This window comes from Lissotriton vulgaris, chromosome 8, assembly GCF_964263255.1.
Source record: "Lissotriton vulgaris chromosome 8, aLisVul1.2, whole genome shotgun sequence".
Taxonomy (NCBI): Eukaryota; Metazoa; Chordata; class Amphibia; order Caudata; family Salamandridae; genus Lissotriton; species Lissotriton vulgaris.
Window position 1 is genome coordinate 371,805,931 of NC_141696.1, and position 27,914 is coordinate 371,833,844.

At 46.2% G+C, this 27,914-nt stretch overlaps 1 protein-coding gene across 2 annotated transcripts in view; it reads right to left on the bottom strand.

The window, feature by feature from the left end:
- Window positions 1-27,914, bottom strand: part of OTC (ornithine transcarbamylase) — a 270,516-nt gene that overhangs the window by 75,599 nt on the left and 167,003 nt on the right. For both annotated transcript variants that reach the window (XM_086934145.1, XM_086934146.1), the window contains exon 3: window positions 12,633-12,714. In XM_086934145.1, the coding sequence (XP_086790271.1) occupies window positions 12,633-12,714 (82 nt within the window). The remainder of the gene's footprint in view (window positions 1-12,632; window positions 12,715-27,914) is intronic.

Here is a 27,914-nt window from a genome sequence, read left to right on the forward strand (position 1 = left end):
ATGACCTGGAGTATTTTGCACAATTGTTCCTGAGCATGGGGAAGCCCTGGAGACTCTGCAAGCTCAATTTTCCTTGAGCCTTGATTTGGTTTCCTGCCTTGGCCAAATGAAAAGGTTGTGATAGAGGGTTTAGTCCCTGAGGTGTGCTACTAGATACAGTTTGCTCCTGTTAGCGGAATCCATTGTTGATGTCATTTAAGGTATATGCCTCGTCCTGTGAGCTGATGTTTCCTACTAAACAAATCGAGTTTTCTTGCTGCTGCGTGAGTGAGTGAGTGAGTGAGTGAGTATGTCCTGCATTGTTGTGATAAAGCTGAATGTCTCTATTCGGTGGTATCCATTCAGGTATTCTAAGTTATGCAATAGCGGCTGGTTTAGGGGGGGATGGTAAGAATGATGGAGACAAGTAAGACAACCAATTTGGCGATAAGACTTTTGTTTTTAAATCCACCATCATAGACTGATTTATCCCTGGCTACCTTTATTGCCCCAAGGTTTTCTTTCACAGATTTATTTGATGTCTTAGGATTCTCACATAGCCATACTGCTGGTGGGCCAGTCGTGCTAAGGAAAGAAACTGCAGTCTGAAAGGAATGGAGGGTAGCTGTGATGACAGAGGCTGCTGAGTCTGTTTCTGCTTGGTCTCCATCATGGCCTTCTCACAGGTACCGCTATTCCCTAGAGTAGCAGATTCCCACTGGACAAACGTCTCCATCTCTTTTTCCTAAACTAGGCGATTCACCTCTCTGTGTCCATGTCCGTTCTCTTTCCTTATGAACTCACTATGCACATACATGTACCAATGTTTTCCCCAGGCCGGACAATGTGATGAATCTCTGCATTGGTTATATCTCTAAGTGATCATGGAAGTTGCTGTGGGACTTGCTCTTTGTCTGTGAGACATCAGTGACTTTCTCAGCGACTGCTCTCACTCCTGTCCCCATTTCCATGCATTGGATGGTCACTGTCTCTATTTTATGTGTCATTTCAAATGTATGTGGTGGCATCTCTGGCCTCTCTGATGTGTCCTTAATTGACCACAGTTTTAGATTTTTTATCCTGGTCTTTACTTTCCTTGTAATGCACACCAGCCACCAGACTCCACAACGGCAGCATACAGGGAACTGCCCTCGACTGGATCCGCTCCTTCCTCGCTGACAGAACCCAAAGAATAAGACTCCCGCCCTTCCTCTCTGAACCCACAGAGATCAGATGCAGAGTACTCCCAAGGCTCCTCACTCAGCCCCATGCTCTTCAATATCTACATGACCCCTCTCGCAGTCATCGTAAGGAAATACTGACTCAGCATAGTATCCTACGGTAACGATACCTAGCTCACCCTCTCCCTCACCAAGGAACCCAATATCACCAGACAAAGCTTCCAGAACGGAATGAAGGATGTTGCATCCTGGATGAGCAGCAGCTGCCTGAAGCTCAACTCCGAGAAGACAGAAATCCCGTCCTCGAAACCACCCCTCCACATGGGATGACACTTGGTGGCCATGCACCCTTGGTGACCCTCCCACACCCACAGACCACGCTTGCAACCTCAGCATCATACTTGATTCCTCCCTCACCATGATCTGACAGATCAACGCCTAATCTTCCACTTGCTTCAACACCCTCTGCATACTCCGGAAGACCTTCAGGTGGATCCCCCCCCCCCACAGCCAGGAAGACTATCACCCTCGCAGTCATAAAAATCAGACTGGACTACGGGAAAAGCCCTCTATGCCGGAATTAACAAATCTCTACTCCACAAACTCCAGACCGCCCAGAACGCCGCTGCCAGACTCGTGCTTGGCATTCAATGACAAGACCACATCACCCAGCACCTACGAGACCTCCACTGGTTCCCCCGTCGAAAAGAGAGTGACCTTCAAAATCCTCACTCATGCCTACAGTTCCCTCCACAACACTGGACTCCAATACCTCAATGAAAGAATCTCCTTCCACGCCCCCAAGGGAAACCTCTGCTCCGCCGACCTCGCCCTGGTCGAAATCCCTCGCATCTGAAGAGCCAGAACAGGTGGAAGAGCCTTCTCCTACATCACCGCCAAGTCCTGGAACAAACTACCTTCAGCATCAGACGAACACCACACTGCAAGCATTCAGGAAGAGCCTCAAGACCTGGCACTTTGGAAAACTCGGATCTGCCCGATATCTCTACCCCCCCCCCCCCCTCCCCCCAGCGCCTTGAGACCCTAACAGGTGAGTATTGCACTTCTCAAATCTCTGATTGATTGATTGATTGATTGATTGCTTCGTTGTAAGGGCTCTTGGCATTTCTTGAATACTGCCCTCTGGGCTCTCCAAGCTCTCCTCATAACACCAGTGACTCCTGTGATTCTGTACTCCAGTTTAACCAAGGGGAGGAAAGGCTGAGTGTGGTAAAACCCCCAAACTGCACTCCTTTCCTGCTTGCACCAATCCTTTTTCACACTCTTCTTTCTATAACCTTCTTGGAGGTTTCTTGGGATGTCTCCCAGAGCTTTCTGCAGACTGCCTCCAGGCTTATCCTCCCTCAGAGGCTGGGGATAGGGGCTTGAAGGGTTTGAACGGCTGAGGAACTTGTTGAGATTTATTTGGTGATTTCTGCTCATAATACCCCCTCCAGCCTCTCTCATCACTGCTAATAAAGTGGAAGTGAGGGTGTAAAAATGCAAGAGTGTAATTTGTGACACCTAGCAGAAAGCACTATATATGAGGCACTCAGTCTCAGGTCCCACCTGCAACATCTGGACATCCTGCTGTCAGTGTCACTCGACCCCCAAGTGCTCAGAACCTCAAGTCCACCAAAGTCCCCTAGCTGCTGAGACATACACCCTCTCCCACTTGCATACCTCAGAGGGTTGCAGGGTGGTCAGCAGAGAGATCTGTGCTTCAGCCTGCGCTTCAGTGCCCCAGGCCAACTGGCATGCATAGCAAGGACTAGCAAAAAAAAAGCAGAAACAGTGTAAAGCTCTAGGTCTTGGCCCCAAGACCCAAGATTCGAGAACACGCCATAATGTAAAGAGTGTGCAAGCCTCAGTGCCCTGGCACAGGCCCAAGGCTGGAACAGGGTTGCGGGTGCTTGGCGATGGTGTTGTGCTCGAGACCGCTGAGACTGCTGGTTCGACACACTCAAGACTACTAGAGCCACCACGCCTTCAGCTGGTCTGGTGGTCTGGCAGAGATTTTGGAAGCTGTCAACAAGCTGTCAGAGTAAGACAGGATGAGCAGTATGGGCAGCAAAGCACTGGAGCTCAATGGTCAAGGGTGTTGAAGGCAAGGAGGAGGGAAAGCAAGCATGCAATCATCCTCAGCAGCTGTGCTAGCGCCTTCTGTATACTAGCGCTCCCTTTCTGCATCACGTGACGCCTAGCACACTGATGCTCTCAGGGCCTGATTCACAAAGAGCCTCATCTGATTCTGGAAAGTTGCTCCCTTCTCTTGTCAACAAGCAACTGACCTGCTTCCTCAAGGAGAACCGCATCCTGGGCCCGTCCCAGTCCGGGATCCGCAGCAACCACAGCACTGAAACTGCCCACATCGCCGCCACCGATGACATAAGGACCCTGCTTCACAACAGAGAAACCGCGGCCCTCATCCTCCTGGACCTGTCAGCCACCTTTGACCCGATCTGCCACCGCACACTACGAACACACCTCTACGATGCCGGAATCCAGGAAAAGGCCCTAGACTGGACATCCTCCTTCCTCTCCGGCAGAACACAGAGTGTCCACTTCCCCCCTTCCACTCCAAAGAAGCCAGGATCATCTGCGGTGTTCCCCAGGGATCATCCCTCAGCCCTACGTTGGTCAACGTCTACATGGCACCGCTCGCCCACATCGCACGACGGCACGACCTCAACATCATGCCGCCAAAACCAACCTCCATGAAGGAATGAAGGCCGTCGCCGACTGGATGAGGAACAGTCGACTGAAGCTGAACTCGGACAAGATGGAGGTCCTCATCCTCATCCTCGGATCCACCCTCTCGGCTTAGGATGATTCTTGGTGGCCAACTGTACTAGGAACATCTCGTACACCCACCGACCACACACACAACCTTGGGGTCATCCTCGACTCTACCCTCTCCATGACGAAGCAGGTCAACGCCGTCTCCTCCTCCTGCTTCAATACCCACTGCATGCTTCGCAGGATCTTCAAGTGGTTCCCCACTGAAAAAAGAAGGACGGTCACCCAGGCCCTCGTCAGCAGCAGACTAGACTACGGGAACGCCCTCTACGCAGGAGCCTTGTCCAAACTCCTGAGACGGCTCCAACGCATCCAGAACGCCTCCACATGCCTGATCATTGACATCCCTTGCCGCAGCCACATCACATCCCACCTGAGAGACCTGCACTGGCTCCCTGTCAACAAGAGGATAACCTTCAAACTCCTCACCCACACACACAAGGCACTCCACAACACAGACCAGCATACCTCAAAAGCCGCACCCTCGCCACCATCCCCCGCATCAGCAGATCATTCTCCCACCTCGCCGCCAAGACATGAAACACCCTCCCCATCCACCTACAGCAGACCGAAGACCTGCTGACCCTCAGAAGACTTCTCAAGACCTGGCTCTTCAAACAGTAGCAGCCTCCCCCCCCCCCCCCCCCCCTCCGCACCTTGAGACCCTCACGGGTATGTAGTGTGCTTTACAAATGCTTTGATTGATTGATTGCCAAGACTCCAAGAAGTCTGGTGTAACAAAAAGGCTAATGCCAGGTTCCTGTGTGTGTGTGCTGGAGGCATCCCTTTGAATTGTAAATGGGGCAAGGAACAGCATAATTTCCAGCCATCTTGGCAGGAAGGTCCGTCTTGCCAACACCTAGTCCACTTTGTCTCAATGTCTGGGAGGAATACACAAAGCCCAACACCTAAGCTATTGACAATCATGTGAGCCAGGACACTAGCAGCAGGCACCAAATGCTTTGGACAAGAAAATGTAAACTTTCTAAAAGTGGCATTTTCAAAACTGTGACTTAAAATCTGGCTTTACCATAAAGTTGGATTTTAAATTACAATTCAATTCATTGGTGTGTAAACATAGCATTTCTACCACCCCACTCCAAAAAATATCACATATTTAATGTAATCATGTAACCCAGTGTTAGCCATTTGAAGAAATAAGTCTTACAACAGTGAAAAACGACTTTAACAGTTTTTCACTGACAGGACATGTAGAATTTAAACACACATGCTCTACATTTAAATACAATGCACCCTTCCACATGAGCCTTTAGGGCCAACCTTTGGGGTGACTTTTAGGTATTCAAAAAGAAGGTTTATGCCTGGAAAAAGGTTAATTTTGCCAGTCAAGATGGCAGTTTAAAACTGTAGTACAGGCTGCAGTGGCCGGCCTGAAACATGTCTGTAAAGTCTACTTTAGTGGGGGTACAATGAGTGCTGTTGCCCACTAGTAGCATTCAGTTTACATACACTAAGGACTTACAAATAAATGTAAGGTACAAATCAAGTGTACTATGTTTTAGGGAGAGAGCACCCGTATTTTAACACTGGTTATCAGTGGTAAAGTGCACCAAGTCCTAAAAGCCAAGAAAAACAGGTTAAGCATTGGAAGGGTGTGAAGCTAAATGCTTTGGGGTGGACCTGCAGAGATGGCCGGGTCCAACTTGGCCCCAAATGATCTTATGTCAGTCTAAGAAATCAGCTGTACATTGCATTTCTTGACTACCTGAACTGTGAAAACCCTTCTGCCTGAATGTTCACTCTTCTATTGAGGGATCTCCTATATGGCCTTCCATGCTAATTGCGGAACTATCTTTGGCATGTACTGTTTGATGGTATCTTGTAGATGAAGTAGCCCATTATAATAGAAATCTTTATGAGTCAGGTGGATCCCTTTGAACATAAATTCTTACTTTAGTGTTAGCCAGTGTAGCTTATCCTGGAGAGAAATGTGGGCATGTCTCTAACTCCCAATTTGATGAGCACTGCCATGTTCTATATTAATAGAAGTTTGACAGTCAATTTTCTTGAACAGCCCAGGAGCAGGGTATTACAAAAATCCAACCTGGATAATACTGTTGACTGAAACACTATTTTCTCTCATTATTGGGCCTAAAAGAACAGATCTCCTTTTAGTGTATTTAAGAATAGAAAGAAAGTTACCATCATGGTATTAATATGTGACTGAAAATTCAAAAATGTTGACCAGAATTTCCCCTTGGTTTTTAAGTTGGGAACCAGTGCCGGAGCCATCCCAAGATTGTCAGCATTATTCGTTTTTACTGATTCCAGAGAAAACCTCCATAAAGGAGGTATCAAAAGTGTCCCTGGTTTCTCTATTTAGGTCGGCCAGGCGGATGATTATTTGCTTGTCATCAGCATATGTCATGAAGGAGAGCCCAAAGTACCTTATAAGACTCTTAAGTGGTCCACATAGATAATAAAATGGTGTGTTACAAATGGCGATTTCCGGATGGGTAAGACTTGCGCCAAAGCCAGGCAGAAACAACCATTCTACGTCAGGGCAAGGAAGTCACCCGCCAAGATAACCCCTACTCGCCCTCTTGGTAGCTTGGCACGAGCAGTCAGGCTTATCTCAGAGGCAATGTGTAAAGCATTTGCACATACACCCACCAGCAACAACATCCCAGGCCCCCCACAAAAGGAACTCCACACAAGGTTATAACAAAAATAGCCTTTGTATTATACCGAACACATTAGATAATAAACACACAATTTACACTGTGCCACTGGCACAGGCGGAATTTACAGGGGATTATATACACAGGACGGGGCCACGTGGACCACTGTCAGGAATAAGCACTTGGTAGAACTAGCACTTTGTAGAATTAGCACTTTGTAGAACATAGAACTTAGAACATAGAATAATTGTAGCACAAAATAGCAAATGTAGCACACAACCAGTAACCACAGGTAAATCACTGTACTTTGCAACAGCCGGCACCATGAAATCCATCATACACAGTATCCCACCAGTCTAACTATATTAGACCCTCACCACCTAAGTAAAACCTTACACTAGGGGCGTAACTCACACAGGGAAGTATAATCTTCCAAACACAAACCTAAACAAGTAAAACAACCTCCTATGCAGAAATCATATCTAGAGGTATCAACACAGGGTGCGCAAAACATACTTCACACAGTACATTTCCTACCACCCAAAGCATTAGCACATAAATCACATTTAGTACATAAATCACATTAAGCGCATAAATCACATTGAGGTCCAGGTTGCGCCACTGCGCCAAAACCTAAACATAGCAGCTGCCCACTACTTACTGGGCAGCGGGGGGACAAGAACAGGGCCTAAAAGCTGCAGCTGGCACTAAGTGCTGCCCAACTTGGAAAGGCCAAGGTAGGGATGAAGGAGTGCGTCTCACTCCTAGATGTAAAGTACATGTCCCTAGAAAGAAGAACCTAAACGTAGCAGCTGCCCGCTTCTTGCTGGGCAGCTGGAGACAAACTGCGGCATGGGCTCTCACTGGCCCTAGGACAAGACTGCGCACATGGGAGCCTTTTAGGCTCTAGAAATAATCACTTGCCCATCGTTGGAGCCCTCAAGGCTCTGAAAATAAATATGCTCCAGGTTGGAGCCATCTGGGCTCTGACAATACATATGGTGCACCCTGGAGCCCTCTAGGCTCTTAAAACAACTGGGGCCTCAGAGCCACAGGCTCTAAATACAACAATGACCCGGGAGCCTCGTGGGCTCTAAAGAAAGGCTGCCAACCGGGGCCGCTCTACCCCGTGAAATGCCCCTGTGTATGTAGGAGCCTCTCGGGCTCCAAACAATTGCCCCCGGGATCGTTTGAGTCCCCTCTCTGGGGACTCGGAAGGACAATGGCCTCTGGAGCCCTCGTAGGCTCTAAAGCATACATGCACCAGATGTTGGAGTCCCCCCTCGGTGGGCTCGGGACCAACTGTGCCCCAACATTGCAAAAACAGAGCCCCACTCACCGGAACTCCAGGTGCGACGTCTCCGCTCTCTCGGGTCACTTGGGGCTCTTCTACGCCGGGGAGCTCCACTCTCCGGTGCGACTGTAGCTCTTTGTGGGGCTCTCTCACCACATGAGAGCCCCGCCTTCACAGAGTGCCCGGCCCGCTTCCCCTGGTCTTCCCCCGGTCCCCATCTCGGGACCGGGACTTCTTCAAATGGAGCCCGCAAGGCTCCGGGTCTTCCTGTGGCCACTCGGCGAGGCGGGGGATGCTCCCGGCCTCCCCACGCAGCACCAGCTTCTCCTTCCGGCAGCGCGGGCGGGCAGCATCTCCGGTCTCCCTCTCCACATGGGAGACGGAAAGGAGGGACGAAGGCTTCCCCCGGGGAGGGGGAAGCAGAAAGGGACGCACTCCAGGCCCCGCCCAGTCAGGCGGGCCTGGCTTCCGGTTTCGTCGCGGCTGCGGTGGCATCTCTTTGCGGGGGCAGTACCGAGGGGTGGACACCCTCGGTGGGAAAATAAACATAGAAGCGGAGTGGGCACCTGCTCCAGCATTAAGTAATTAAGCGGGGTGGACACCCGCAGGGGAGCCATTTTCGAGGGAATCCCTATGCCGGGGATTCCATCGGGTCAAGGGGCAGCTCAGCGCTGCAAAGTAAAAACCAAAAGCGCTCCACCTGGCAATCCAAGCACTGTGCCATAGGGGAGAGCACTCCCAGAGCACCACAGGAAGAGAAGGGTCCTGTAGGGGAGAAATCACAGCGCTCCCAAGGAACCAACAACCCTTGGCAAGGGCAGGACAAGGGGAACGAGGTCCTAAAGTAGAAACAAGGCAGAAGGGTCCCAGCAACACAGTCCATCAGGCATCCAGGGGCTGGGCAGGGCCCAGGGAGACAAGCCTCCCCCTAGGCCCTAGCAGCAGCACGCCCCTGGTAGATTCAAGTCAGGAAACAAGAACATTTAACATGAGGTCACAGCCTCTTTTTATACACAAAATCCTTTTGTCTCTAGGGTGCAGGGTGGGGGAAAACCAGACGCAGCTGGTTTTGGAGCACTCTGTTGTGCTCAGCCCCTCTTCCCATTCACTGGCCAGGCTAGGGACATCAGACGCACCACAGGGGGAGGAGCCAGCATTGTATAGGGAAAGCCAAGCCCTATTCAGGTCCCAGGTGCACCCCTCCCTCACATCAATATGCAGATCTCTCCACTCACCACCGGGGCAGACCCATCCTGACTTCCTGGAGCCAGGCACACCAGCCAGCTCCAGCCCATCACAAGCCAGACAATCATTTCACCTTTATTACACAGACAGGCCAACTTCTAGAAGTGGCAATTCCACACTAGACACATTTATCCCGCACACATCATCGTGCAGCATTTAATCACACGAGTCCGCACATACCAAACAGGGCCTAACCACTGAGTGTGACTTACTGAAGGTCACAGGAGGGTTCTTCACCCCCAAAAACCCTCAGCAGCCAAGGGGACTTCATCCCCCAACCAGTAGTGCTCAGGAGGCGGGTTTGCAGAATTTTGGAGAAAGGGAGGGGCCCTCTGATGACCTCAAGGACCCTCAGGAGTCAAGAGGACTTCATCATCCAACCAGTAGTCACCGGGAGGCGTGTTTGCAGAGTGGTGGTGAAAGGGGGCGGGCCTTCTGCAACTTGCCAGGCTATCTTTTTTGTTTTGATTTAGTAGGGGAGGGGCCGCATGGCCCCCTTCCCTGGATTATTTTAGCCCTGGGGACCCCGTCTTTCGGGTTCAACCTTTTTATCTTTTTTTAGAGTAGGTGCAGGGCACCATACGGTCCGCCTCCCGGGCCAATTTCAGAGCCTGGGACCCCATCACCTGGCCCCGGCCTCCATTCTGGGATTCCCTGGTCCCACCCAGGACACCCAGTGACTTTTGTTGGGGACTGCAAGCTCAACGTAACTTTAACTTGGGACGCCCACCATGCACTACTTATGACCTCACATATTACATCACTCATGACATGTTCGATAACATAATTTATGACATCTCTCATGACATCTCAAATAAAATAAATAATGACATAAACGATGCCATGATTGATGACATCACTGAAGACATCACTGATGACATAATCCAATGAGTGTGTTAGTTTGTTTTATAGGTCACATAGTGGCAGATAACTACCACATTACTTTTCTAACTAATTTTGTACAGCCTGTGTCCAGCTAATCGGTATAAGGGTTTACAAAACACATATTCTCCAAATGCACCATGGGTGTGTAGAGGAATTGGACACATTATAAACATTTTTATTGAAGAATAACTCTGTGCGCAGGTGGCAGTTGACAACTTGTACTCATTGTGTTCCGCACAACTTTTTTGGTGCTGCAGAAAAAGTTTTCAGCAGGGCAAAGATTCTACATTCAACATTCTAAATATTGTAAGCTGCCTTTAGTTATTAGAAGGAATTGTGTCAGCATGACAATTTCTACTTAACACAGAAGACTGTGTGGACCAGGTACTAACCAATGTACAAGTGCTTGTTTTGCTTAAAAAGATGGGCTATCTGTACAGTTTTCACACAGTATGAAGGCTACAGGTAGTATGATCTTTAGCACCTTCAGACCTTGTTTATCTTCAGTGACTCACCTCTCTTTGGACAACTTTTGCATAGTGTACACTGTTCTTAGTAGATACTTTTTAAAACTATGTGGAGTATTTCTCATGAGAGTTTCACTGTCTTCAGACAGTGTTGTACAGTGTACGTATGTAAAGCCAACCCCCCTTCCCCACTGGGAGCTTGGCCACAGGACCGTATGTTTTTTAAAGGGGAAGGGTCAGCGTGCCCGCCTCCCCGAGTCCTGGGGACTCCGTCCCCCAAGTCCTTTATTTAAAAGGGAGGGGGTCCAAGTGGCAACCCTTCCCAAGCCTTATTAAGACCTGGGGACACAATCCCCCAGGGCATTTTTATTTAAATTAAAGGAGATCTTTCAGAGCCTTATTAGGCCCTGTGGACCCCATCCCCCGGACCTTTTTTCAAATTAAAGTAGAGGGGGTCCCTATGGCCGTCATCCCCAAGCCTTATTAGGCCCTGGAAACCCAACCCCTCAGGGCTATTTTTTTTATTAAAGGGGAGGGGTTCCCCGTGCCCCCCTCCCCAGCTGCATTATGCACTGAGAACCCCATCCCACATGACCTTTTTATGGAAGGGGAGGGGGCCACACGTTCCCCTCTGCCAGAGAGTAAATAGGCCCTGGGACCAGACCCTCAGGGCCATTTTTCTTTTTTTAAGGAAAGGGGAGGGGTGCATGTAGCTCCCTTTCTAAACCTTATTAGGCCCTGGGGACCCCACCCCTCAGGGCTGTTTTATGAAAGGGGAGGGTTGCAGGTGGCCTTATCTCCCAGGGTCACTTCTTAAAATAAAGTGGAGAGGGCCATGCCACACCCTCACCAAGCCTTATTAGACCCTGGAGACCCCATCCCCCAGGGCCACTACTTTATTTAAAGGGGAGGGGGGCATCTGGCCCCCTTCCACGAGCCTTGTTAGGATCTGGAAACCCCATTCTTCTGGGTGTTTTTTTAAAGTTAACGGGGTATAAGTAATAAATTGGGTGGGGGGAGTTGATCCCATGGAAATCCCACAGGATTGTGACAATTTTAATTGTTTTTTTGGCCCTTTTGGTTTCCCCATAGGGCCTGTGGGTTCAGGGCATCCCTATGCTGCCCCCTTATATTACTCTTCATATTTTACTTCTTAATAGGAGACCCCGAGTCCTGTAAGGGCTGCCAGCATCATTTTTCTCATGTTGCTGGCAGCTAATCAGAGCGCTCGCTCCTGTGGGAGTCTGGCTCCCACAGGAGCAAGATGGCACAAGGGAAATAAAGCTCGCTGGGCTAATCGGAATACTCCATTTTTAAATTGGTGCTCCTCCAAGAATCTCTTGAGCCTCTCGTGGACCCACCATTCCATATATGCAATTATATTTTAACATAAATATCTCAAATACTACTGAACACATTTACACTATCTGCAGACAAAGATCTAGCTTCCTGACAAATTTGGTGTAATTCTATTCAGCAGTTTTTGCTCTAGCCCTCCTTAAAGAAGTATATGGAAAATACATGGGGATTTAGCGTTTTGAGACCCCCCTTTTTTCTCGGCCTCCTCTTGTTGATTACCACAAAACCTTCCATGCACAAACTAGTCAAAAGGAAGCAACTTTTTGGAAAGTTTCGTGGAGAGATTCGTTAAATGGGGCCAAAGTTATTAGCGGCATAAAAATTGCCTATACTTTGATCCTACAGAGCAGAGAAACAAGCAATGGCAGTATACTCCATTTGTATTTGTAGATGGGCATATATAGATTGCCCGGCTATGGAACAGCCCATTGCTCTGACTTTCATCGGGACATAGAAATCTTTGCTGTGCAGAAAAGATATGTATAAGGGAGATCCTGGCAATGGTCATGATGAATGAGACTGGCGAATAGGGAGTTAATTGCTCTTGTCCAAGATATGGTTCCAAAGCCTCTTGCCCAAAAATTGGCGTTCATGTTGAACTGTGAAGACACATTTTCACATCTTGGGGTTAAGCAGTTGCAGAAATATATGCAATGCCACTGCTGTACCCATCTGCTAAACGTTTAAAGTGCTATGGAGAAACAGTGGGTTACAAACAGTATTGAAAATCTGAAGCACATAAATAAATCCCACAATGCTCAAACGATGTGCCAATTCTTACCAGTTTCTGTGGACAGCCTTGTTCTTGTACTTCGTTTCTCAAAAATCATGGCTAGAGATTTTCCTTGCAATAAAGGCAGATACTGAAATTTAAGAAAGAGGATTACTTTACAAAAGGGTGGCCTGAAGATTTGAATAACATTACAATAACAGCGTATGAGCATGCCACCCTCAGAAAGGTACGAAATGTATATGCATTATCATATGGCAAATTAATGTGCATTACATGATTACTGTCTCATTGCATTTCGGGTCTCAAAACAACACAGCAATTATTTTAGAATGCTATATGTGCCTAGCAATAATCTAAGAGTAAATCATCAGGAATATTTTTTACAGATTCGGATTACATCAGAATTGGTTCGTACTTTAAATTTATATATAATATTCCCAGACCACATACATGAAAATTGGATGGAGATATGAACTTCATGATTTACAGATTATCCCAGATCTCCGGCCTGATCCAACACCATATGTGCCAATTCTTTAAAAATTGAGAACTACAACACAATTGTAGATTTGAAAAACCATTACTCGTTTGAGGGATTCAGAAAACTGAAAGATAAACATGAGGGGACATGTCAGGCCTAACCCACCAAAAACAGAGTATCCAATGGTGATACATCAGGCCTAACTCTATTAAAGCAGATTGATGTGGAGCTGAAAATAGTCCCTAGCTCATCATTACCCAAATAAAATATCCACTTGAATCCCTTGACCAAGATCATGAAGTGGGTTTTTTATTCTCTTCCATCGGGATCTGAGTCTTCTTCAGCCAGTCTGTATTCAGTAGCATCCCTTTGTACAGTGTGTGCCTATGTTTGGCACACTGAGTGAGGTGTGCATTGTCAAGCCTCTTGCGCCCTCATATACCACACCCTCTTCCCAGCACAAACAGAAACAGTCCTGGCTATCAGTGACATGCTGTTGTAACTGTACATTTCCCATCTATTTCTTTCTCTGTTCTGCCTGATACACCCTATGCTACCACATTCCAGGTGGTCGGCTGGACTCCCCACAGATCACCTTTTTTGCCTGATAGTTTTTTGGGTCATCAATTCTCATGCCGATCTCGCCAGATAGCACTCTTTCCTGTAGTCCATGTGGTACTGTGGGAGCACTGCACATTCTCCTCAAACGTCCTGCTTCCCAGCTGACTTGAGCCCCAGCAGCTGTGCCCCTGTTCCACAGACAGGGAGAAGCACACAGTGGAGAAGTGTGGCTCAATGGTTAGAGCGGCAGACCCTGATGCAGAGGTCTAGCCCAGGACCAGGGTTCAATTCCCCGCCTCGGTGGGTCTTGGGCTAGGTGGGTCTTGGGCTCAAAACTCCACGGACCTGATAATTCTCGCCTCGGTGCCTATTCCAGTCATGGAGTCCCACTCTGCAACTCTGGGCAGTAGCTTGCTTAATCTCTACAACGGCCCCCACAACGCTAAGGATGCCTGGCCTCCACCTTGGGGGTGCCCAGGAGTGGATGCCTCACAGGGAAAGCCAGGATGGGTTCCACAGCGGTATTCGTACAAGCGCCTTGAGACCCTTGCGGGTGAGTAGTGCGCTATACAAGAATCAATTTACAATTTACAGCTTAGGATAGAAGTGGCCAGCTTGGTATATTTTATACAAAGGTCATTTAATGTGGCTTGTAACTGGGGATGCATAGTTGTAAAGAGTTGTCATTTTAGTTTTTGCTGGAGTCACAAATTGTCTTTGATTGCATAATAAAGAAGAGACAAAAAGTCAGTTGTGCTATTGCCGACATCTGAACATGACTATATCCCATACCTTCCTGCATCCTGGGAACCAGATCGATGATTTGATAACAAAAACACTTTGGAAGACCTCAAAAACTTATGGAAAACTTGATCATTGCCATGGAGGAGTATAGGGAAGACTGGTCCAGGCTTGAAACAAATTTTAGCATATCAGGAAAATCTATAATAATTTTTTTCCTGAAATAACTACAAAAGACGTAACAGTGAAATAATTAATTTTACTGAAATGGGGGATTATATCTCCTGCAGTGATGAACACTTGAGAGCAATGGATAAGCGTCCCACAACCATTAAGGAGTTAGGTTGAACTTTTGTTCAACTCCAGAACAGAAATGATGTTTGCGATCAAATCTGTATTTGAGAAAATATAGTTTTAAGGAGAAAAAATCATGATTACCATCTAACTACAATGGTCAATGCTGCCACATATAAGGCACAAAGAGTGGGCTTGGTAATTACAATTCTCTTATTTCTACAGTGCATTTTTTGCTTTCAGCTGCATGATGTCCCAGAAAATGTCCCATTCTAATTTATTATGAGAAATTTCCAAAATCATGTTGCCTGTCCATGAGCCCAAGATCAAACAATTGCGTGAGAAAACACCTCTACAGCCCAGGGACTTTCCTAAGGAACACTCTCTTGCCACATTCGACTGGCTCCGGCCGATTGTATAGTCATATGTGTTCTAACGACCATAAGGTTCTGCTCACTCTAAAGAACCTTACATCACACTTCTCAACTTCCTTTCTTTTTTCATCACTTCCCTAATGGTCTGAAGCAACCAAAAGGTGATTTGTGCACTCGATAAATAAAAATAGCTTAACACGAATAAATCAAAGAAGAATACATTAATGGTCTTTTGTTTGAATTTTTAAGAAATACAAACATAGATTCACCTAAGAAGCCCTCAAGATCTCTGAGATCAAGCTGTACAGGTCAAACCAGCATATCTAAGAGTGCGAAAAGTAAATTTGGAGGTTGCGATTTTAGATACATGGGTGCATAGTTGGGGAATAACTTACCAAAGAAGTGATCCTTAATACTTTAAAAAGAATCTAAAAACAGTCCTCTTGACAATTTGCATAACTAATAATTTTGCTGTTAGAAACCCCGTCCATCTTCCTGGAAGAATTTGTAATCATGTTTCCCTCTCTTCTGATATCCCTCAGCTTCCTTTCTTCCCTTCCAAGTCCCTCTTCTCTGCCTTTCCTCTCAACCACATGACCAATTCTTGCATATTACAGTGTATACATGTGGATTCACAGTACTTAGCACATTAACAATAAATTAAATACATAAATTACTACATACCTAAAAATCCTCCTTTTTACATCCAGTGCTCAAGTCAAAATTTAAAACTTATCCCATAAAATATATAGAGAGATGATTTGGTTCAGCACCCTTCTCCCACAGCTTGTCGCACATTTTTGATCAGCCCTCATGACAACATATGTAGAGAAGTGCAGTGGTCGAGCCTCTTTTAGTCATTGTGGGCTTGATTCACAAAGGCCAACAAAAAAAAGCTGCTGCCTAGGTCTGATAATTATAAGGGCTCTTCCTGAGTTCCAAAATTTTAAGAATTATCTGAAGCAGACTGGTACATGTAATTTATATCAAATTGAAGATAGTCCCTGAATGTGTGAATTGGTCTCAGAACAGCCGGAGACCCCATGGGACTCTAGTCATCACATCATCAGTCTGCAATTTGATTGTGTTTTGAGTTGGGTGATTGATTTGTTTGGATGTATGCTAGTTGTAGTATTTCTGTTTGTATGTGTGAAGGGATGTGTGGGACACAATGTAGAGTTGTGATCATTTTTTTATGGATGTAAAATGATTCTCTTAGAAATGTATTTGAACTGAACATTTGAAAAGATTAAAAATGAAATCTTTTTGTTACCATTCTTGGGCCTTTTGATATAAATTACATGTACCAGTCTGCTTCAGATAATTCTTAAAATGTTGGTACTCAGGTAGAGCCCTTATAATTATCAGACCTAGGCAGCAGCTTTTTTCTTGTTGGTCTTGTGGTTATTTCCCCTGTTCTCCTGCCTAGCATCACTTCTCAGGGGTCCCCTTTTGTGATTGCTTGATTCACAAAGGGCCTCCACACTCGTGGAGGCGGTCCGGCAGTCATGGGCAAGTCTCCGTACTTGGCGCGGAATCTCTACAATGAGAGTTCTCATTGCGGAGGTTCCGCCGCTAGTGTGGAGACTCCTCTACTACCGCGGGACCGCCTCCACGAGTGTGGAGGCCCTTTGTGAATCAAGCCCTGCGCTGTTAAAAGTCATGAGGAAAGATGGCATTTTGCCACTTTGCATGTACGACTCTGCCTAGGGAGGGGCGAGCACCGAAAGGGAAAAAGAGTCTACCTTGGGACAGAGTTTGCAGCTATTCTTGATTCTGTAATGCACATATAAATATAAGAGTTACAGCAGCAAATCCCCATTAAAAATAAACCCAAATCAAAGTTTGGTAAAATGATCATAGTAAGATTTTAGGTCGATTATTTCTACAATACCAGGTATACACACTAAATCATTAGACCATGCCTTGTTCTGTTGCATGGCATAACCTATACATTTGCCCTGGGTGGTGTTATGCCTTTAGTTCGCAGGACCAATCTCGAGAGATTGCTGGAACCTAACAACAGAATATAGATTAGTAAAAGCCACTAAAATTCAACTTTTTTAATAATGAGTCAGTATTGTAAACGAGATTGCAACATGCATTATAGCAGTTGCTGGCAGCCTTCAATTTTGTTATTCCCGGGAGCCAAAGTGCAGGAGGCCTGGCCTTGAATAAACATATGTGAACGTGCGTTATCCTGTACGGACACAGCCCTCGGCTGGATCACAAATGTTTGTGAAATATACATTATTTTGAAGCTTGTCTTGTTGTGATCTCACTTGGTTTCGTCCAGTTTGGTCATTTGTTATGTGGACTGCAGTGGCACGCCTTGAACGGATAGATTCAAGGCAAAGGTTATGAACGAGTGTTACAGAAGGTGACACTGTTTAATTTAAAACATGTTTGCTTGTTAAATGCTTTGCTCTGTTATCTTGAGTCAACAGGTCGCACCACAGTCCCATGGGCCAAGGAGTACAAAACCTGCCAAGCATTTTTCTTCAGGGCACAGGCCAAATAACAATGTGTCCTGATACAATTACACATCTCTAAACCTGCTATCCTATTGGACCATGAGGGTGTGTGTCTTCTGCGATTCATTCCAGCATGATCAGCACTAGATCACAAGAGATGCCACTAAAACACAACCAAATAATTATAACAGAATAACAAAAAACAATAAAAGGAACAAAAGCACAACTCCACAACAGAAATCACAATATTATTATTTTGCGTTGTTGTGTTGCTGTTTTGCATTCGTGTATTATTGTATTTTGGAATTGTTGTGTTATTTCAGGTTGGCACTTTGTTCTTTCTGATGTTGCTGCATTGTGTTGTGTTGCTATGATGAAGTTGTATACATGTGTGTTTTTGTTCAATTGTGTTGGTTCTTGTCATTGTGCTGGTTTATTGTGTTTTTTTTGGGGTATGGAGCTGGTGTACTGTGTTTTTGTGTTGTACCGCCGTTGTCGGTCTTTTACAATGTGGTACCGGGCTAACGTATTTGAGGGTTGTTGTGCTTAAACAAACAGTCAACTGCATCCAATTCACCAGATTTCAGAGTAACGCGGAGGCCCCTCCTCTGCATTTCTGTTTAATCAAGCTCCTCCCTTGACTCCTTCAATAACTCTGGTAGCACCATCAGCACGGCCCCTTTAACCTCATCCTCTCATATTCCTCCTTTCCTAAACCCAAATAAATATATATATTTAACTCTTTTTATTAACTTAGCATACCATACAGCATGTAAAAGTATTGATATTACATTATCATACCTCATGCACTCCAAAATATCAATATCAGCTGTCAAATTTAAACCCTTCATAGTAATGGCGCTTTTACGGCCAATTGTCGTACAGGGGATTCTGCGCCCTTGGCAGTTTGGCTCATGTGCTCTTTACACTTCCCCTTCTCTCCCCCCATCTTTCACCCTCTTTTCAAGATCCCCTAAAATCGTGCCAGGCCCCCACACCTTCTGCCCTCTGACTTCAATAGGGATCTGCTTCCCAGTCCTCTACTCTCGGAGGAGCTGTCCCACTCCAGCCTGAGCAATATTTAGTTGAGCTGCCCCTTCCGCCAGCACCAGCCATATCTTCTGTGTCTTAGACCAGACCTCCCCTGAAATATTTAGAAGGAGCCCCCCGGCGTCAACTGCGACTGCCGCTGATAATACCTGAGCCATTACCTCTGTTACTTGCTTTCAGTACTCTTTGGTTCTTGGCCATTCCCAAAGGATGTGAAAGAACGTAACCCACTGATTACATCCCCATAGGCATAGTGGAGTATCTGCTTTGACAATCCAGTGCACTATAGTTCTTGAGTAGTATGACCTGTGTAGGATCCTGAGTTGCAGTAACCTAAAAAAACCAAACATTTTTGATCACTGATAGGATCATCTCATAAAAATTTTGTAGACACTCTTTTCTGTGTTAAATAGCGGTAGCTTTGCTGGGTTGGCTGGCAGGTACTTCATAACTGGTTGCCTGCTTATATCGTCTCTGAGTTTCCTGTGATTGCTGATGTTTTCCCATCAATTGCGAATGGCGAAGGGTCAGATATAAAAACAAAGATGTGATGGCCACTTGCATAGGTACATAACGCCAGAACTCACCCAAAATGCTCACCTAGGTTTAATTATGGTCTACAGCTGTACTCTCATCCAGCTACAAATCTGAAGGACGAAAGCGAAAATTATTTAAAAACCTTAAGTTTACATACCACTTCACAATCTAAAATGTCTAAGAGATAAAGATCTTAAACGAATGTCTTACTGAATAAAGTAGTTATGCAAGAAAGTCTTCTAAAGTACATGTGTATGTTTATGCTTTTGTTTTACAGAGTGCAAACGTTCTCCCAAATTGGGTTACCTTAGCATTGAAGCAAGTAATGGAGAAACTATAATCCATTATCAAAAGGCCGCTGTTAGATACGAGGAAATAGCCAAAGGTCTTGAGTCGTTTCCTGAATCTGAAAGGTCTGGTTCATCCTTAAGTGAGCCTGGAAATCTGCATTCTCCATGCTGGCCCTACTCTAGATCCTTCTTCAATCTACAGTTAATGAGGAAACCTACATGTGTGCCCTAACCCCAACACAACTCATTGCCACCTTCAGACTCCCCCGCAATCTCAATTTGTCTGAAATCACTTTTCCCTTCACTCCACCCCCAGCATAGCTTAACCACTTATGTATGTGACTATTGCTTTTAAACCCCTTTAAACCCACATTAACCTGGATCCACAAATGCTTTGTAGGAAAGTATGAAACCATTGTTGTTGAAAAAAAAAACAACCAGAGATTGGAGATTCTGTAAAAGTTGTGTTTCTTGTTTTTTAAAAGTTTGTTTCTAATGTCTAAGTCTGGCCTAATGACTGCATCAGCTCTTTGCCAGACTGTATATCATGAACAGACAGAAGCAATATGTCAGCCCCCTTCAGACATAATCTTGGAAACATCTTTCATCATGACCGATTGAGGATTTCCTCTTTACTGTTTTAGTATGGATGTGGTGGGAGCGAACATTAACAGGGAAAGGATTTGACTTCAGTGGAAACTTTGCAGCTGCACTTATTGCCGTTTGTTTTACACACACAGAATAGTGAAGAAAGGGACCAGTATATCTGATTGACTCAGACTTTTGACAACTGACCGGGAGGCAGTTGTTACTTTTGAAATTCAATTCTACTGGGAAAGGCTGACCATCACAAGAGTAAAGGGAGTCCATTTGGAGCCTTAGCGCCCATTAGGCGCCATCGAGGCGCAGTTAGAGGTCTATCAGTTATAAGACCGTGCCAGAACCAGAGGATTATTGTTCCTTTGCCCTCGTCCTGAGGAGGCCAATACGTTTATAGAGGCTGAAACGCATCCGCATCGACGATACTTCCATGGAGGAGTCCTTCTTGTAAATTAAAAAGAGTAGAGTTTTTTACAAAAGTACATTATGTGACACTAGTGATCGGAAAAAGAGTTGTGTTGCCTCTGTGTACATACCTTTGCGCTACCTTCAGTGGACTGCCTTAAATAAATAGGCAAATAAACTTTAGGGTATTGCTAACATTATGTTGTGTTCATTTATGTTTTGATGTATGTATTACTTTTCTATGTGTAATTGTTTATTATCTTCAGTTGAAGATCGGTCCCATTATGTATGTGTGCCCCATATTAACTTTGGCATTCTAGATTTGTTGGACTGTTGAATTGGTAGTGAGGGTAGTTGATTGTTCCCTACACTTTAATAAAAATTGCATATTTATTCATCCGCATCATTGCTCTTTTATATATGATGCTATGAATATAGGCGCTGTAGCAGTGAAGCCAAGCAGTAGAAGAAGCAACACTTGCTAAGGGGTTGTGGAACATGAAAACCCTATCAAAGATTATAAAACATTACATTTTTCTTGGCAAATGTATTCCCTGTTGAGTTCTAGGGGGGGGGGGGGGGTGTAACTGACCTTGTAGTGCTGGAGTACCAGAGCCCAATGCTTTCCCTACTGTTGCACCAACTGGAGTGGGAATAGTAAATTATAACCCTCCTTAGTCCAACTCTTTCCCTACTATTGCACAGACTGGAGTGGGAACGGAACATTTTAACCCTCTTGAGTCTAATGCTTTCCTTACTGTTGAACAGATTGGCGTGAGAATAATATATGTATTGTTCCTAGAATCTTATAGTTTTGTTTGTATTGTTTAGAATTATATTATTATTATGTTTCTGTGCATTTAATTTTTTTAATTTATAATGTTTGTAATATATAATATACTTTTAGTAAAATGTACTCTTTTTGATAGCATACTTTTATGTGCAAATAAACTTATATATTTTTTTTTAATTCCAGCTTATTGGTTATGTTTTAATTTAGTGTATATATGTGGGTGTACATATAGGTACTTTTACCAAATAGCATTACACGTGTTGTACTCCTTTGCATGCCCTCCTCCGCCCGTGGCGCAGGGGGCTCTTTCCGGAGAAAGCGAGGGGTTAAACACACACAGCTATAATAATTCGCAAAGAGATTGCTGTCTAAACACTCAAAATCAATCCATGTGAGACTGCGAGGGGATTTGTGGGTAACGTAGTTCACAAGAATGAAACAAGACACAGGAGTTAAATACAAACCTGCTCGGGGACTTGTGTTTTGTGGTTCACTTTAAATAACATGATTTTGTGTTTCACATTATAATTGATTTTCCAAGAGGAATTTTTGATGTATATTGCACTAATACACTTCATGGTTTCACAAGAAACTAGATCGGAAAGCCTGTTGTTTATTTTCATCGAAACTCCCACGTCGCACTGACGAAGTATTTTTGTTCATAAAATGCCTCCTGAGGTCATGTGACCAAGACTCCATCGAAATGTGTTATCCTCGTTTGCCAATAAACAAATGCTGATCTACAATTACCGGAGTGGCTGGTTCCAGGGGTGGCCTTAGGCATGTGCAAGCTGTGCACCTGCACATGGCCACCAAAGCCCAGGGGCCACCACACCAATATATATCCTTAATATAATAATCCTCTGAGGATGGATGCATATTTGCGTGGTGGCCCCTGGCAGGGATTTGGCGGCCTCCGGCTCTGTTCCACTTCCAAACACCCTGACACCCCCTCTTCACTGGCCTCCACGCACCGTCCCACCCAGACCCCCTCTTCCGGGGCCCCCTACCTACGCTCCCTACCCAGGGCCGCCAAGAACCTAGTGCCGCCCCTGCTGGTTCCCTCTTTCCTGTGCAATCGGAAGGTGAAAATTATGCATTGACAAGTGGCAGCGATCGCTACTCCAGCCCCAACGTCAGGCTGGGCGTCCGTATGAAACCACCAATTTGTTTCTGGAGCTTTGAATCAGGAGGCCAGCCAGTTGCATTGAAGAAACGGTGAAAACCACCCTTGTAATCGTTAACAAAGCTTGGGACACATCTGTCAGTCGACTCCCTGTACGAGGTCACACAGTTTGTTACGAGGGTGCCAGCACCGAGGAACTCACTTGCAATCAGGGTATACAGGAGTACTCTACTCTGTGTGGAACTGTCAGCAAAACAAAGAAAATGGAAGACACATTTTTGAAAGGGCAGGAGGCATCAACCCTGAAGATTTTCAAACCAAGTGGGAGCGAAAGCAACATCGCTCCACTGACAACTGCAACAACAGGAACCCGAAACAGCACCAGCCAAAAACGTAACCACTTGGAGAAATTACTAATAAATTAAATCAGTCGCTATTGGGAGGCAACATCTCTCCAAAAATACATCGAATTCTGGTGCATTCCCTGCGGCATGAGAATTTTTATTACACCCACCTTAGTCAATCCAAAACCACAGCTTCTAAAGGATTGGTGAGAGAACACCACTGCATGTTCTAAAGAGATGCTGAAAATACTCATCTGACATGCTTGGGATGAACATAAGGAACTCATGGCCCGATCCAAAACTTATTGGATGACTTGAAGACGGAAGAGAATCAGGAATTAGTCACCAGCACCCTTAAAACAGTGGTTGACAGAAATAAGATACATGAGAAAGAAGTGGTATAAAGAAAAGAAAGTAAATTTCGACAAGACGAACAGGACTACGCAAATGGAAGAATTGTAACGTTCGCAAGAGAATTAGACAAAGCGAAGATCTGAACTAACAAAAGACAGAACAATGGGTGCTCTTGACAGAGGAAGAGGGGGAGTCCAGCTCTGAACTCAGCTCTGATCTGGGTTCAATAAAAGACCTAGCAGGCAATACATCAAACAAGAGTTTTTTTCTGAGGATTATCGGATGATGCAGCTAGAACACAAACAATCAAAAATTTGCTAGCATTCGCAACAAGAATTTTCAATTCTATTAAGGACACGGAGGCGAGGATTATGCTTCTCAATTTTTACTGCATAAAACACAGCAGCCAATGAAAATGGATATTTTCACAAAAAACAGTAAATAAACTTAATTTCCCATGAGTACACATGAGCATAGGCACGCCCCCATAGTCCATAAGAACCCCTTGCGTGCTCCCATCATCCTCTTTCTTTGAGGCGAAACAAGTCCAACGAAAACTTGAACAGTCACAACTCCTTCAATGTGGAAGAACATCTGTAGGTCAACATCCTGACATTCGACGTCGTTCAATCAGACTTCTTATCAGATCCTGAAAGAAAGGAATAACACCACCGTAATCACTGGATAATAGGGTGGGCAAGCTTATTACATACTGTATATTAAGCCGGGTGGGATAATCCTCGCCTTCGTGTCCTTAATAGAATTGAAAATTCTTGTCGTGAATGCTAGCAAATTTTTGATTCTATTACAGGACCGGAGGCTTCAGATTATGCTAGTTTAACGCTGATTAAATACCACTGAAGTAATATCTCCCACCGGCTTATAATAAAACGTTTTAAACGTTGATTCAGAAGACCAATCTGCACAACGCATTATATCTTGGATAGTAGGACCCAAACCATATGATTTCGACGCCATAGCGCCTCTCACTGAATGAGCACCAAAGATCGGTGTATCAACACCGGCTTCTTTCATAATGAAGCGAAGCCATCTGGCAATAGTGGCAGCTTCCACCGGCTTAAAGGGCTTTTGGATCGCAATCAACAACTGAGTATAGCCCTGCAGCCGCAAGGCCTTGGTACATTCCTCGTAAACCTTCAAACATTGGACCACACATAATTTTTCATTATCAGGGAAAGAATTGTAAGAAATATGTCGAGACAATGTTTTAGTGCGACCTGTAATATGGAAAGAAACCCCTTCCGGGGTAAACACTCTACCTGTTACGTCAAGTGCTCTCACATCTGAAGACCTTCTGCAAGATGATAAGCAAAGCAACATGGCCAATTTCGCCGACAATTGTTTCCTAGACAGAAGAGCATTGGTCGGCCATCCGTTAAATAACGAGATCACTAAAGAAACGTCCCACAACCCGGTATACTTGGGTTTGGGAGGATTAGCCACCCTGATTCCTTTCAATAACTTGCAAACCACCGGGTGCATGCCTACCGGTTTCCCGTCTACCCGAGCATGCCCCGCCGAGATAGCGGAACGAAAATTATTGACCGAACGGTACGCTAAACCGTCGGCAACTTTCTCCGACAGAAAATTCAAAACTTGGGGTAACTCTGCCCCCACGGGATCCAGATGTCGTCCCACGCACCAATCCACCCAGTTCTTCCAGGCTGCGGAATAACGTTTCCTGGTGGAAGGTGCCCATGCCTGCCTGATGAACTCAGCAGTTTTGCTCGAAACTCCCGGCAATTGCCACTGTTCCCGGAAAGCCTCCATGCCATCAGCGACAGCCTGCCCTCCAACAGCAACGGATGTTGCTCCTGACGAGGGCCCTGCAACAACCACTTCGAGTCCGGTAGTAACCGTGGAAGATCGCGACTCCACTGTAACAACATGGGAAACCATGCCTGCGACGTCCACCACGGAGTCACCATGACTATTTCCGCCCGTTGTCTGATCCCTTGAGTCATCACTCTGGGAATCAACAAGAACGAGTTAAAGGCATACTGAATCCCTTGAGACCAATCCTGCAGAAAGGCATCGGTCGCTGCCGCCATCGGGTCCGGTCTCCAGCTGAAGAACCGGGGAATCTGATAAGTCAATCTGGAGGCAAACAGGTCCGTCTGAAAAGGACCCCAAATCGCCTGTAGCCAGTGAAATACCGGGGGAAGCAGCTTCCAATCGCTGTAATCCTTCAAATGTCTGCAATTCCAGTCCGCCACTTGATTGGCCTGACCTGGGATGTATTCTGCTATTACAGAGATTTGATTCTGGAGGCAATAGTGCCAAAAGTCTTTGGCTATTTGGACTAGAAGAGACAACCTCGTGCCGCCCAACTTGTTGATATATCTCACCGCGGACACGTTGTCCAGACGGAGGAGAATGCAACACGATGTCTGCCTCAGGGATAAAGTGTGAATCGCAAACGACCCCGCTAGTAGTTCTAAACAATTTATGTGAAGTTCGAGCTCTTGCGTTGACCATCTGCCGCCTGTGGAAACCTCTCCACAACGCGCGCCCCAGCCCCACCTGCTGGCGTCTGACTCTATTACCACTTCTGGTTGTGATCTGAAGATCGCCCCGCCGTTCCAGGCGTCCACGTGGCCTAGCCACCACTGAAGCTCGGTACGGACCTCCTCCGAAACGGGAACCGAGTCCGTGTATGAGAGTCCCCTCTGAAGATGCTTGATCTTCAGTCGCTGAAGGTCCCTGTAATGCAGGGGTCCCGGGAATATCGCTTGAATAGACGATGCCAATGTCCCCACTACTCTGGCCAACGCCCTGAGTGTGACCACTTGCCTGTCCAGTAGTTTCACAATCTCCTTCTTCAAATCCCTCAATTTTGCTTGGGGCAGACACAGTTGTGCTGACTGAGAGTTGATTGTGAATCCCAGGAATTCTATCACCTGTGTCGGGACCATAACCGACTTATTTAGATTTATCACAAACCCTAAGTCCTGGAGCAGCGAAGTAGTCATGGTCAACTGCTGCTGTAGGACAAACTGATCCTGCGCCATGATCAGAATATCGTCCAGGTAAATGATCAGTCGCACTCCTCTTTCTCTGAGATAGGCTACCACCGGTTTCATCACTTTGGTGAAGCACCAGGGAGCAGAAGAGAGACCGATAGGAAGGGCCAAATATTCGTAGCAATGGCCATTCAAGAGAAACTGCAGGAATTTGCGGTGTGGAGGAAAAATCGGTATTGAAAGATATGCATCTTTGAGCTCCAGACGGACCAACCAATCGTTTTCTTGCAATAAATCTGCTAACAAATGAATACCTTCCATTTTGAAATGGTTGTACGTCAGGTACTGGTTGAACTCTTTGAGGTTGAGCACTAACCTGTTGCCGCCTCCTTTCTTCTGAACAATAAAGACATTGCTGAAGAAACTGCGAGGGCCTCTCAGACACCGAGCAATCGCGCCTTTCTTCAGCAAGTCTGCTACCTCTTCGTCTATGAAATTGTGATCTAGTTGGGAAAAATGGAGAGGTGGAGGGGGGAACGCTTGCGCTGGGCAAGAGTAGAACTCCAGCTCAAACCCTTGAATGTCTGCAGCACCCAAGCGTCCTGAGTCAAGAAATGCCACTGTGGTAGACAGTGCTGTGTGCGCCCCCCCAATGGAAGTAGAGAGACATCTGTTACACTCACCGGTATTCTGGTTTGATTTGAAGTTCGCTCTGTTGTTTCCCGACTGGAAATGTCCTTTGTTGAACCTCCTTCTGGATGGGTAGAAGGTGCCACCGCGGGTGGAGTCCCACTCTCCACGACCGCGACCAAAGTCTCCTCTTTGGGAGCCTTGCTGGAAACCTCGGCTTGACGAGCGACCCCCGCCTCGCCCAGCCCTGTTGAAAACCCCTTGATTTAGGGCTCGCTTAATTCAACTTTGTGCCTTGTCCAAGGCGGTGAAGGTCCCTACGTATTTAGTGACGTCCTTGACGAAGCGGTCTCCGAATAAAAAAAACCCTGCCAGAGGGCCTGGCTCAGCTTCGGCAAGTTCAGTCAGATTACTGTCCATCCTTAGTAACAAGGACTTGCGCCTCTCGTAAGAGATCGCGCAGTTCGCATTGCCCACCAAGCAAATAGCACACTGAGCCCAGCCAGCCAATATGTCCGGAAACCACAGGAGTCGCCCCTTCTTTGGCCAACAGGGCCATCTCCAAGATTTTTGCCAGACGCCCCACAACATCGAGCATCTTATCTTGGCATCCTCGCCAAGCCCGGTCCAATCCCCGTTTGGGGTCCTTCGAAAATGTCCTCAAGAAAGTTAGCATGCTGGCATCTATCTCCGGAGTGTCAGCCACACCATCCGGGATATCTGGACGTGGGCACTCAGACCTCAACCTGTTACGGACTTCCCTGTCGAAGCTTTTCCTGAGGTTCTCATGAAGATATTCGGAAACTTCTTGCGGCGGGACCCAGTCCGAGGACCGCGGATGTACTATATCCGAAGGGTCAAAGTTGAAGCTTTTGGCAACCTTGTCCTCCGCCGTTTTAGGGACAACCTTAGCCTTTTTGGGAGGGGGAGGTTGCTCCACCGAGGTGTCGGTGTCCGTGTCGGTATCGGTATTGATGGTGGTGGTATCAGTGTCCGTTGGTGCCGATCTTTTGGTTCTCGCCTTACCACTTGCATGGGGCTGGTCTGATGCCCCTTTCGCCGGCAGGGAAGCCAAAAACTGCGTATGCGGCCATTGCTGGTCGGCCGAACCTGCGACGGCAGAGGAAGAGGCTGCCTGCTTCCCTTTTCTCTTCTTAGTGTATCCGTGGCATTTCGCAAAACCCTCTAGTTGTTTCCGTAGAGGGCATAGGGCCACCGCAAGTGCCCGTTGCACTGTCTGAGGGACCTTCGTCTCCATGGCTCGGTTCACTGAAGCTTGGAACGAGGCATCC